The sequence below is a fragment of the Ursus maritimus genome, unplaced genomic scaffold (genome assembly GCF_017311325.1).
Source record: "Ursus maritimus isolate PB19 unplaced genomic scaffold, ASM1731132v1 scaffold_4, whole genome shotgun sequence".
Taxonomy (NCBI): Eukaryota; Metazoa; Chordata; class Mammalia; order Carnivora; family Ursidae; genus Ursus; species Ursus maritimus.
The window spans coordinates 1,706,816-1,718,929 of NW_024426552.1; the positions used below are offsets into that span (position 1 = coordinate 1,706,816).

General features: G+C 56.1%; 1 protein-coding gene across 1 annotated transcript in view; it reads left to right on the plus strand.

The window, feature by feature from the left end:
* Positions 1-11,240, plus strand: part of SUMO3 (small ubiquitin like modifier 3) — a 13,507-nt gene extending 2,267 nt beyond the window's left edge. Inside the window, exons 2-4 of the mRNA XM_040621816.1 lie at positions 4,802-4,930; positions 8,258-8,329; positions 9,945-11,240. Coding sequence (XP_040477750.1) covers positions 4,802-4,930; positions 8,258-8,329; positions 9,945-10,022 — 279 coding nt within the window. The 3' untranslated portion in view covers positions 10,023-11,240. The remainder of the gene's footprint in view (positions 1-4,801; positions 4,931-8,257; positions 8,330-9,944) is intronic.
* Positions 11,241-12,114: the final 874 nt, after the last annotated feature.

Consider the following 12,114-nt stretch of genomic DNA (forward strand, 5'->3'; position numbering starts at 1 on the left):
CGGCGCGCCCCGCCCCGCCCCGGCTCCGCCCTATCCCAGGCCCCGCCCCGGCCCCATACAGGGCCCGCCCCCCGCGGCGCGCCTCGCCCTATCCAGGCTCCGCCCTGACGGCCCGGGTCCCGCCCCTAGGCTAGGCCCCGCCCTGCCGCTCCCGGGAGCCCAGCTGGGACGGATCTAGGACGCAGCTGTGGGGGGCGCGCGGGTGTGAGGGACGGGGCACTTGGAGGGAGTGGGCAGGGCAGCCTGTGGCCGCACCCTCCCCGCCGAGGCTCTTCCTGCCGGGACCCGCTGTCTCCGGGACCCCCGGCTACCTCCAGAGTCACCCTCCGCCTTCCCCCACCGCGACCGTGTTCCGGGACCTCTCCCTAGCCTAGCCCTTGACCTCACTGCCCCTTTCTTTCCCGGGCCGCGCGTCTCCCAGACAGTTCTCGCTGAGACCTTCCCCTGCTGCTGCCCTTCCCGCCACCGGCGGTCCGCGCATCCGCCTGGCTGCGTCCGCACGAGCCCCCCTCGGTCCTCCTCGCAAGGCGCGGAGAGGGTGCACGCTGGGGACCTGCGGGAGCCCGCCCCAAGCCGGGTCCTGCAGCGCCCCCGAGGTGTGTGCGTAGCTCTCCACCACGTCCTCCAGTGTGCGCACCCCTCCCCATTGATTGCATCCCCATCGCTCTCTTCCGCGTGTGCGCCCAGCTCCCTATCACATCCTCCAGTGTGCGCACCCCCCCATTGATTGCATCCCCATTGCTCTCTTCTGCGTGTGCGCCCAGCTCCCCATCACATCCTCCAGTGCGTGCGCACCCCCCCATTGCGCCCCCCCTTCCCCTCGCCCCCCATGTCTGTCCCCTGGATTTGTGCGCATCCAGCCTTTTTGGGCTCTCTGGTGTGGGCTTCTCACTTAGGTGCATGGCAGTCAGTTCTTAGCAAGGTCTGAGGTTATGTTCACTGCTCTTTAAAGACAGGTTTTTGAAGCTTTTGGTCCGCACTGTTGGGGTCTATTTTGTTATGCCTAAGTGGAAAATCAGTTGAGTAGGAGGCTTCACACGTAGGCGTCTTCTGATACTAGAGATTGTACCCCTCTGCACTGAGACTGGAGCCCGATGTGCCCTCCGGGTGTGCCTGTGCACACAGGAGGCAGAGTGGGGTGGGACCCTAGAGAGCCCAGGGCACAGCCCCTGTGAGGCCTTTGCGGAAGCTTGTGCTCTGCCTGCTGTGATTTCAGAAAAGGCCATGCTGCTGCGCAAACTGCTCACGATGGAATTGGAGCTGCCTTTGCTTTTCACCAGCCCGGCCTCTTGCACCAATTAACCATCTCAGGTCAATTGTTCATACTCGGGCAGATATAAATGCTTCTAGGGTTTTCTCCGTGGCTTCTTTTTCCCGAAGTTTCGATACAGTAAAATAGGAGCAGCGCTCCTGTCTTCAGTGTCCTCAGAGTTAAATGTTACGTGGTCAGTTTCCACGTGCCAGGTCAGTTGAACAAGCTTGTTTGCACTACTTCTGAACTGAGGAAAGGCTGTGCCTCCCGAGCCTGGACAGAGGGTAGGGGGTGCACTCGCGGGCCATCGTGCCGGTGGGAAGAAAATCTTGGGGGTCAGTTGGGAAAACAGTGTCTGCCTCCTTTGGATAGCTGATGCAGGGGGTGACCTTAGCAATTTGTGGTCATTGTTTCTTTTTTTTCTTTTACTCCTTATTCACCAGGGGTCTGGGACAGGCCATTTGTTCTTGGTGTCCTTCCCTAGGGAGAGGGGCTTGTGATGTTCCCTGTCCATGCCAGCCCCCAGCGACCTCCCTGAAGTTCTCCTGCTGCTTTTGTGGCCGGCCTGAGGCCACTGCCCTGTGTGCGTGTTTGCTCTGCGTTCTAGTCCTTGTATGTGTTTGTCTTGACACATTCATATCTTTTCGTTAAGAAAGCAAATGCATTGTCTATCTACATGCAAAAGAATGAAGTTGGACCAAATACAAAAACCAACTCAGATGGATCAGGGACCGAAATGTAAGACCTAAAACAGTAAAACTCTTAGGAGAGAGGGTAGGACGTTGGACTTGCAGTGGTCTCCTGGATGGGACACCAGAGGCACGGGCAATGAGAGAGAACAGCAGCTGGACTACTGAAGAATGAAACATTTTGTGCATCAAGAGACACCGTCCACAGAAGCCACTCACAGACGGGAGAAGGTGTTTGCAAATCACGGGTCTGATCATGGATTAATATCCAGAATACGTAGGGCACTCCTCAAAGTCAAGAACAAAAAAGGGGGCGCCTGGGTGGCTCAGTCGTTAAGCATCTGCCTTCAGCTCAGGGCGTGATCCCAGAGTCCTGGGATCGAGCCCCACATCAGGCTCCTCCGCTAGGAGCCTGCTTCTTCCTCTTCCACTCCCCCTGCTTGTGTTCCCTCTCTCACTGGCTGTCTCTCTGTTAAATAAATTAAAAAAAAAAGAACAAAAAAGAACTTTATTCAGCAACGGGCAAGGCTTTCTCCAGAGCGGGTCCACCAGTGGCACCAAGCCCGTGGGATCTGCTCCGCGTCACTAACAGAGAAGTGCAGATCAGAGCCACGGTGGTGGGGAGGGCTGCTCTCCGAGACCAGAAGCGCACACCGGTGGGCCTGCGCACTGTCGGCGGGAGCGCAGAACGGTGCAGCCCCTGGAGAATGAGTACGGGTGTTCCGACAAAAGTTAAAGATAGAATCACCATATGGAGCTGCACTCCTCCTCCTGGGTGTTTGCCCCAGGGAATGAAAGCAGGGTCTCCACCAGATGCTTGTTCCCCCAAGCTCACTGCAGCTACTCATTACAGCTGCTGTGTGGAAATAACCCACGTGTCCGTGGACAGATTAATGCAGAGGAGCGGACGGACGTACAGAACGGGACCCACCCGCACAGCAGGAGGGAGTTACCAGGATACCTGCTACACCGTGTGGGACCCTCGAGGACATCGTGGCGAGTGAAACAAGCAGGCCCCAGAAGGACAAACACTGTGATCCACTTTTATGAGATTTTATGAGGTGCCTGGGAGTCAAAATCATAGAGACGAAGAACTGGGGGCTGGGCAGAGGGGAGTTAGGGTTCAACGGGCACGGTTTCAGTCCCGCTCAACGAACAGCGTTCTCGAGCTGGATGTGGTGAAGGTTGTGGGACATTAGGTACGTATTTCATACCAACCGAAAGTGGGTTAGATAGTTGATTTTATATGTGTATTTTTAAAAAGATTTTACAAATTTGAGAGAGCGCGCACATAAGCAGGGGAAGGAGCAGAGGGAGAGGGAGAAGCAGGCTCCCTGCTGAATGAGGAGCCCAGTGGGGACTTATTCCCAGCACCCCAGGATCATGACCCGTGCTGAAGGCAGATGCTTCCCTGTCTGAGCCGCCCAGGCGCCCCCGTTATGTGTCTTTTAACACAAAAAAATTGAAAAAAATTCCTATCTCTAAATGGATATAGGTGTGGTTGCCTGGATTGGATCCTGGAAGAGAAAAAGGACGTTAGTGGGGAAATGGGTGAAGCGTAGAAAAGCTTGGTGTCCCGTGGCTGGCGCAGCAGCAGTGCAGGCCCTCGGGTGCATGTGTGGAGTGTGGCGCGGGGAGCTTCACATGAGCGAAGCCTGGCGAGGGCGTGCACAGCTCCAGCTCTGTTCTGCCTGCTCCTTTTCTGTAAATGTACAGGTATTCCAAAATAAAACCTTTATTTGAAAAAAAAAAACCTAACAAATGCATCCTTCATCTCTGGGGAATGAACGCCCCAGCTCCACCCTGGCCTCGGGTCACTGAGCACCCCACGTGCAAGGCCCAATTGCCCACAGCGGAGTCCACGTTCCGGGGGGGGGGCACCATTCGGTGTCTGCATGCCAGCCACGGCCACAGCGCACCCCAGCTGTTCTGTCTTCTGCCTTGCTGGGGTCCTGCCTCTGGGGCCGCTTCTTGCCGCGCCCTCCGTGTCCCCAGGAGCCCAGGTGCACGGCCCAGCAGGAGGGAAGGGGAAGCAGCCATGGGGGCGGTACAGATGGGCCCTGCGCAGAGGTCCGCCCACGCGGGTCCCCACCCTGCAGGCCCTGCGGGAGCAAGACCAGCGTGTGTGCAAACACGGTCTACATCAGACTCGATTTTCAAAAGGACTCGGGCCAGTTTTCTCATCTTGTTCAAGTAAAGGAGTCCTGTCTTCCCAGACAGTGCCAGATAAATGAGACGGCCCTGTGCCCACAGGACCCACCGTGGGCTCGCCTCCCACGCCTCCCAGAAACCGGCTCGGGCCGAGGAGCACCACGCGGCCCGCTGCTCCCGGACATCAGCCTCTTGCTTCAGTTCCAGATGCACTTGCAGGCGCTGAGAAGCCCCAATTCTGATTGCCCAGGAGCTCTGGGAAGGTCACATAGTGTGTAAAACTTGCTGCTTGGGTGGGAGGGCCTGAGAGGGCCCCGGCCGCGGTGCTGGTGGTCGTGAACGCGGCTTGTCCCGTCTGTCTTCCCGTCCGTGTACGTGTGTGCAGCTGGGAGGGTGTGTTTGAAAGGTCATCTTAGAGCAAAGATGGGTTTTGGTGTTTTTCTATCGTCATTAAGCAGATTTTTTCCTTTGAATTCATGATCCGAAACATGCAGATCTGTGTTGTGCCCCCCCCCACCCCCGCGTGCCCGACAGGTGCAAGCTGGAAGCGCCGTCTGTGTGAGGACGACGCAGCTGTGTGAGGGCTGCGGAGGGGCGTAGGAGTTGGTCGGTTTCAAAGCCTCACATCCCGCAGGTGCCCATAGACGGCCCACGAGGACAGTGGCCGTGTGGGGCCGGTGCTGAGACCCCATCTTGCCTGTGCTTGCAGGAGGGCGTGAAGACCGAGAACGACCACATCAACCTGAAGGTGGCGGGGCAGGACGGCTCCGTGGTGCAGTTCAAGATCAAGAGACACACGCCGCTGAGCAAGCTGATGAAGGCCTACTGCGAGAGGCAGGTGCGTCCACCCGCCGCCGGCACCTGTGCCTCTGAGATGCGCGGTGGCTCGGCGACAGCAGCCGCGCCCAGCTGCCCCGGGCTCCGCCGTCCTGGAAGCGTGCGTGCATGCGTGTGCGTGAGCGTGCGTGCGTGAGCGTGTGTGCGTGTGTCTGCACGCCCCTCGGTGGCCGTTTCCTTCCACCAGATGATGGCGCATCGGCTCTTGTGTCCACAGCTGCGTCACACCACCTGGTCTTCCGCTGGACTCGGGTGTGTGTGGCCGTGTCCTCCGGGTGTGTGCGTTGCAGAGTAGTGGACACGTTCCTTCTTGCAGCGGCTGGAACACGTCCGTGGAGACACAGCCCTCCTCACAGTTCAGTTTGCAGAGAATGCTTGATTCTTCCCGTCGCTTCTCGGTGCTGCAGCCGTGGCCCGGGTCACCAGCGTCCTCCCGCAGTGGCCGACGAACCCGTCACTGTCATCAGTGTCTTACACACGTCGGTGCTTTGGACCTCGCTGTCCTTTGTTCTCATTCACACGCCAGGTCCCGAGTCCCTCCGTGTCCTTCCACGCAGTGGCTTGTCTCTGCATCGCCGTGGGGTGCGGGGGTGCAGGGGTGGGGGGGTGTGGGCTCCTGGGCCACGTCCTGCCCCGCTCTGCTCTAGGGCGCCCCGTTCCTCGTAGCGGGAGGCAGCCTTTGTCTGAATGCTTTGGAAATCCTGGTGGTTGGCTCGTTTGGTTCTTGGCTCTGATGACGCCGGCCTTGGGGGTTTCGTTGTTACAGGAACACTGGGAAAGCAGCGAGGCTTCTCTCATCCCTCCCGACCGGCAGCCCTTTCAACTGTTCCTCTTACTCTTTCTTGGTCCGTATGTTTCTGTTTCTTCATGTTTCGGGCTTTAGAGATGATTTTCCCTAAGAATGGTGGACATGGAGCTGTGTGATGCTGCCCTCTGTGCACATTCCTGCCCTCGTCTTTCCAGGAGACGGATCGCTCTGGAACGTGCGGGCTTCTGCCGCGGCCGAGGAGGCGCACAGCGGACTGCCTCCCGTCGGGCTCCGTCTGTGTCGGGGTCTGTTGGCCGGTGGCGGTCGTGTGTGGTTTTCTGGGTGTTCACTGCGAATTCATCACCCGTCTTCTCCACCCGCCGCCCGGGGGGCACACCCCTGCCGTCCCCTCCCTCCCTGCCCCGCTGTACTGGTGGCATGACTGTCCTCAGAGAGCCACCTCGGAATCCTTCTGGAGACTTCTTTTGCCTCCGTCCCCTGTGTTCTCTGGATTAATCGTCCTGTTTCAGCGGGATGTGTCTTCCAGCATCCTGCTCTGCAAGGGTGCATAAACTGCAGCGTCTTCGAGACATGCATGCCTGAAAGGGATTTACTTTGCATAAACTTTCACGCTTGACCATTGGCTGCGTGTGTATTTCTAGGTCGAAATTCAGTTTCTTTTCTTGGACTTCTCGCATCGTCGTCATCTTCCAGTGTTGGTGTGGCAAGTTCAGTGACGTTCTGATGCTCTGTCCTTTGATGAAACCAGCTCTTCTCTGAGAGATTTTGGGACCTTATTCTGTGTCCTGAAACATCGCTCTCACGTGCTTTGAGGGGCGTGATTGTACCATTCACTTTTCTGGTTCGTTTTTTTCCCTTTCTTACTTACTTTACTTACTTAGTAATCTCTGTGCCTGTCGTGGGGTTCGAACTCACCACCCTGAGATCCAGAGTTGCGGGCTCCACTAACGGAGCCAGCCGGGCGCCCCTCCGGCACTTTCCACATAGAAACTTTTTAGTGGAGGAAACCCAGCTTATGTTGGTTGATGACCGTGCCCGCTCTTGTCCCGTCCCCTGTGTTCGGAACACCCCTGCGCCTTGGAGTCCCTGTTCTGGACCTGTCACTCGGGGTCACTTCTGCCCACCTGGCATCGGGCTTGGTGGTTGTTGCTGTTGGTTTTCTTTCTGGGAGATTTTTTCAACTGTTTGTTTCCCCCTTATGTGGATAGTCCTGCTTCTGTCGTGATTTCTCATTTCCACACATTCTTCATTCCTTCTTGTCCTTTTTCCCAGTAGGAGCTGTCCTTGTTTTCTGCCTTCCTGAGGATTTGCGGGGTCTGTGTGTCCCCTGGCCCCTCCCTTCCCGTGCCTGCTGTTCCTTCCTTCCTCGTTGGTTGGATGGCTCGCACATTGGAGGCTTTCTTTCCACGTCCCCAAGTCCTTGGTTAACTGTTCATATCGAAGAATGAAGCCCAAAAAGCTGACGAAAAGCCGCATGCGTAGAGCCCGCAAACCACGGTGGGGTGGCCTGCCAGGATTGGTGGTTTGGATGGGGGGGTCATAGGTGTTGCAACCTGTGAGTCATTAAATTTCCCGAAAGTGGACCTCCCAGGCTCCTATCTGTGCCCTGGGCGGATGGGGAGATGTGGCCCGGCCGGGGGCTGGCTTCCAAGCTGGCTGCCGTCCCTTATCCCTGGTGTCCTGAGCCCAGGGCTCAGAGTCCACCTCTCCAGAAAGTAGACCTTTTCCCCGTGGGAGGGATAGTGCCCGGCCACTTGGGGTTGGGGGATGGACCCTGAGTTGGGGGTCTGATAGGACCTTTCTTGTGTCAACTTTTGAGCAGCCATCCAAAATCGTCTATGTGCAGCCCCTCGGCCTCTGGGGCTCCAGGTCTTGTTACCCCCACCCCCACCCTGACCTTGGGGTCTAGTATCCACGGCCCTGCAGCTCCCAGCCGGCAGTGGTGTCCGCGTCTGCTGGTCCTTCTCCTCTCCTGTTCTCTTTGTCCCTGTGGTTTGTGCCTTAGTTTTTTGGTATCTTTTTAGGAAGGCACAGAGACACATGTTTTAATCCTGCCAGTTCCGTTTAAATGAAATCAGAACTGCTTTTTAAGAGGGGATGTTTGTCTCCCTGACCATGTTCGCCCTGCCCTCGGGACGCAGGAAGTCTGCACGCGCTCCTTCCTGGCCGGAGGACGCTCGGCCGCAGCCTCCCGCAGGCCCCCTGGACGGCGCTGCTTCCCACTCGCACGCAGTCCCAGGACCCAGGCCATGCTGTCACCTGGCGGCTTCTCTCTGGGAAGTTCTCAGGGGTGGTGGTGCCAACAGTGTGAAGTTCTTCTGCCTTCCGCAGGGAAGTGGGGGGTGGGGCAGGACCCCGGGGGCTGGAGGGTGTGAGAGCAGTGGCTTCAGGAAGTATCCGTGCTGGGCTTCACATGAAATGCATTGTAGGCCCGCTGGCCTGTTTTTATAATCATAAGTCTCTATGTTCAGAATTCTGATATTTTGAGATAAATGTTTTATTTTTTGGAATTAATGTGTTGTCTGGAAATACCTAATGCTAATTGGTTTTTCTTTTCAGGGCTTGTCAATGAGACAGATTAGATTCAGGTTTGATGGGCAGCCGATTAACGAAACAGACACCCCTGCACAGGTAGGAAAGCCCGGCGCGTGCGGGGAGGGGCTGCTGCGATCCGCGCCTGCCACCTGCCACGTGGGGTGCTCGCCCCTGAAAGCTCCTGAGGGGCGCTCACGTAGAGTCCTCGACATTCCCTAATGGTTTTAATTATTAGGTTATTTAATTCTTAAATTTGGAGTTCAGCTTTTCAAATGAGACACATGCGCTTGGTCAGACTTCACCCTCTGTGCTGGGGGTGGGCAGCGGGTCCAGGGTCCCGGGCCAGGACCCCCCCTCCTGCCACCTCTCCCAGCGCCCGCCCCTCGTGTCTCGACACTGGATTTGCTGCTAAGTTGCTGGCCTGATTCTTGTGCCCTTTCGGTATTTATGCACAGTGGGTGTGGGCGGGAGCCACAGGCTCACACACCGGCGTCAGTCACGCGGGGCTTGCTCGCCGTCGCCCACCGCACAGCCGTCCGCGTACCGCACGTCACACTGCCGCGGAGGGGCTTCGGGCCTGGAGAGAGGAGGCGCAGTTCAGCGTGCTGCTGCCTTTCGTCAGCTGGGTGACCTTGTGAGCGAGAGCCACCGACCCTCTCGGAGTCTCCGTCTTCTCTGGAGAGTGGAGAGGATGCCTGTTGTCTGTCCTGCACAGCGTGGCGAGAATCAGTCGTGTCGGCTCACGTGACAGGACCGCACAGCGAGAGGCCGCGTGTGCCCGCTGTAGGAACGCTCACACCGCTCACACGGGCCGCTGGGCTGCGGGGGCTCTGGGGGCTGGGAGGCGGCCGGAGCGCCCTGGCTCTGCGGCCTGCCCGTCATTCTGGCTGCCGCTCAGGTGGTGTCCCAGCCCCGCTCTGCCAGCCTTCGGAGAGTGTCCCTGGGAAGCGTTACTGCTTCCAGCCTCGGTTGTCCCTGAGTGGGCAGAGATCAGGGTGATGTTTGCGCACCCCCGTGCCAGGAAAGAAAAGCCGGAGGCAGGAAATGTTTGCACCGTCCCCACGCTGGGCTTGGAGGAGAGGGAGGGAGCGGAGTGGCAAAGCCAGCAGCGCTCCCTCGCTTCAGCAGATCCTCCTTGGTGACACGGCTTGCTTTGCAGTCCACGGGCATGACCCGCAGCACTTACCGTGGCGCCTGTGGTCCTGCTGGTCCAGGGAATCCACACTGCTCAGTAGAAGCTCCTAAGTGGAATGGGATTTTGTTTCATGTTCAGTAAAAATTTTAGACACTTATTTTTTGATGAGACTTTTCTTTGTGAAGATTTTATTATTTTTTAAGCAATCCGTACATGCAGTGTGGGGCTTGAACTTACAACCCTGAGACCAGGAGCCCCATTCTCTACTGACTGAGCCAGGCAGGCGCCCCCAGAGCCGTAGTTTTTCTATCAAAGTCCTTAGCTTTGAATATCCTTCTGTGAGTTCTGTGAGGAAGCTTGATGGGTGAACAGGGCTGATTGGAAATGCACAGCCGGGCATCTGTCCGCGCGCGGCACACACGCACAGCTGTGGTTGGGATGGTGTCCTCCAAGGGCAGGGAGACAGTGTGTCGACCCTGCGTGTTCGTGCCGGTGGGCATTTTGCATGCCTGGGATGGTGATGGGAAACTAACCACTTTCCCCTCTCTCACCGCGCGGCCCCGACGACCCTGTCAGCTGGAGATGGAGGACGAAGACACCATCGACGTGTTCCAGCAGCAGACGGGAGGCTCGCGGGAGAGCGGCTGTCTCTAAGGGCTCCACCTCTACAGGGACCGTCCCCACCGTGTCGTCGTCCTTGCATCTGCTGTTGAATAGTGAACAAGTGACCGTGCCCATCGCGAAGGCGTCTGCGGAAACCCGAGGACAGTCACCAAAATTACTTCCCTCTCTGACGTTTTGCAAAGGGGACTCAGAACTCTGCAGGGGGGAGCCCACAGCTGGAATTGGGCCAGTCACGCTTGTCTTTGTTGGGGTGAAATGAGTTGTGAGGGTTTTTGGGGTTGTTTTTGCTTTCAATTTTGTTTTTTCTCCCCTCTGACTTTGCCCCCAAACTTGTGGTCTGAATGTCCACTTTTAGTCTAGATAGGGATCTGACCCCAGGGGTTGACACCCCCACCCCACTACTTATTCCAGTTGAGAGCTCACAGCACCACAGTGGGGGTGCTTCTGTTGGACACATTTTGGGGGCGGTTGGGGGATGGGAGACCAACTTTCACTATTTTATATAGGCACAGGTTTTTAAAATGCTAAATACTGCATTTCAGGATATGGTAAAGTTGAAGGGAAAATACTGGAATGCTTTTTAAAGGTGAAAAGGAAAATAAACAGGTCCTTCAGTAACATGGCCCTGGACATCAGCACCCACTGCCTGGCGCCTGGGGCCGCGGCACAGGCAAAGTGTGGGGCCGCAGAAACAGGCCTTTCCCCTTAACAGAGAAGGCAATCCCCATGTGTCTCACTTGGTCATAGTGCCGTGGCCTCAGATTTCTGCTCCTCTGAGTAATTACGGTCTCTCTATAAAAAAGCAAGATTCAGTATTGCTGAATTTGCACTTGTTTTTGTGTGAAAGACCTGCTTCAAAGTGTTACCCACAGAGCCCAGGGAAAGGTGACTCCATGTCGCCCTCACGGACTTGGGCTGTGCTGCTTTCCAAATAGGTAAGGGACTTACGCTTTAGTATGTGATTTCGGTTCTGTGAGATGTTTTGGGATCTGTTCCAATTAAACTGATAGCTTTCCTCCTGTCTTTGTGTACGGACCCACTGCTGCCTTGTTCTAGTCACAGAGCGTGACCGTGACTGTCATCTCCTGCTTGCCTGAAATCTTGCTGAAGGTGTTTGCATTTCCTTTATGTCGTGCTGTTTGGGCGTGGGTGGGATGTCTGCTGGCTCTGTTCTGTTTATTCACCAATTTGTACATTATTTGTTGTCCTTTGCTACTGTAAACAGTAAATATAGTTTGGTATTCTGTCTCTGGGCTTGTATTAAATACTGCATTTGGCCGTGGGGCCACACTGTCACAGTACCGTATCCGTACAGACTGTTCAGTGAAGCCACTGACATTTTAAGGCTAGCCGGGGAGAGTGAGTGTTCACCTGCTGGCTGCCCTCTGCACCCTGGCAGGTGACACATGCCAGTCCGGGCTTTTCTGTCTGCTCCTCATGAGCTCTCCCAGCCTTCGGCTGGGCTGAACCGACATCATGACACCTCTCCTCTCCTGGGTGTCATCTGTAAAGGGATGTTAGATTTTGGAGGCCGACGAACGTGGACATTAGTCTGGGCTTCTCTAGGTTTTTGGTGTTTGAAGATAAGACTATTTTCCTTTGTGCAGTGGATGGCCTACTCACTTATCTGAAAACATAGTGTTGGACTCCATTTTTGTATGCCTCTACCCTTTTGTGTGCGTACTTGGGAGGCTCGCTTCCATTGTGAAATTTCATTCAGTTCAGCACACGCTGATTGCCACGCTCAGGCACTTGAGCTGCATCCATGAACAAATGAGACGAAAACTCCTTGCCTCGTGGATGTGTTTTCTGGTTGTAGGAGGCAGATAGTAACAAGCCAATTATGTTATGCTAGATTATACAGAACATCATATAGTAAATACTGTACAAGAGGTAGGGTGTAGGTAGGATGTAATGTTGTGTAGGTAAAAACTTTTTTTTTTTTTAAGATTTTATTTATTTACTTGCGGGGGGCGGGGGAAGCACAGGCAGGGGGAGCAGCAGAGGGAGAGGGAGAAGCAGGCTCCCCGCTGAGCAGGGATCCCAGGACGCCGGAATCATGACCTGAGCCACCCAGGTGCCCCCAAACTTTTTAAAGGTGTATAAGTCTTCCCATGGCAGA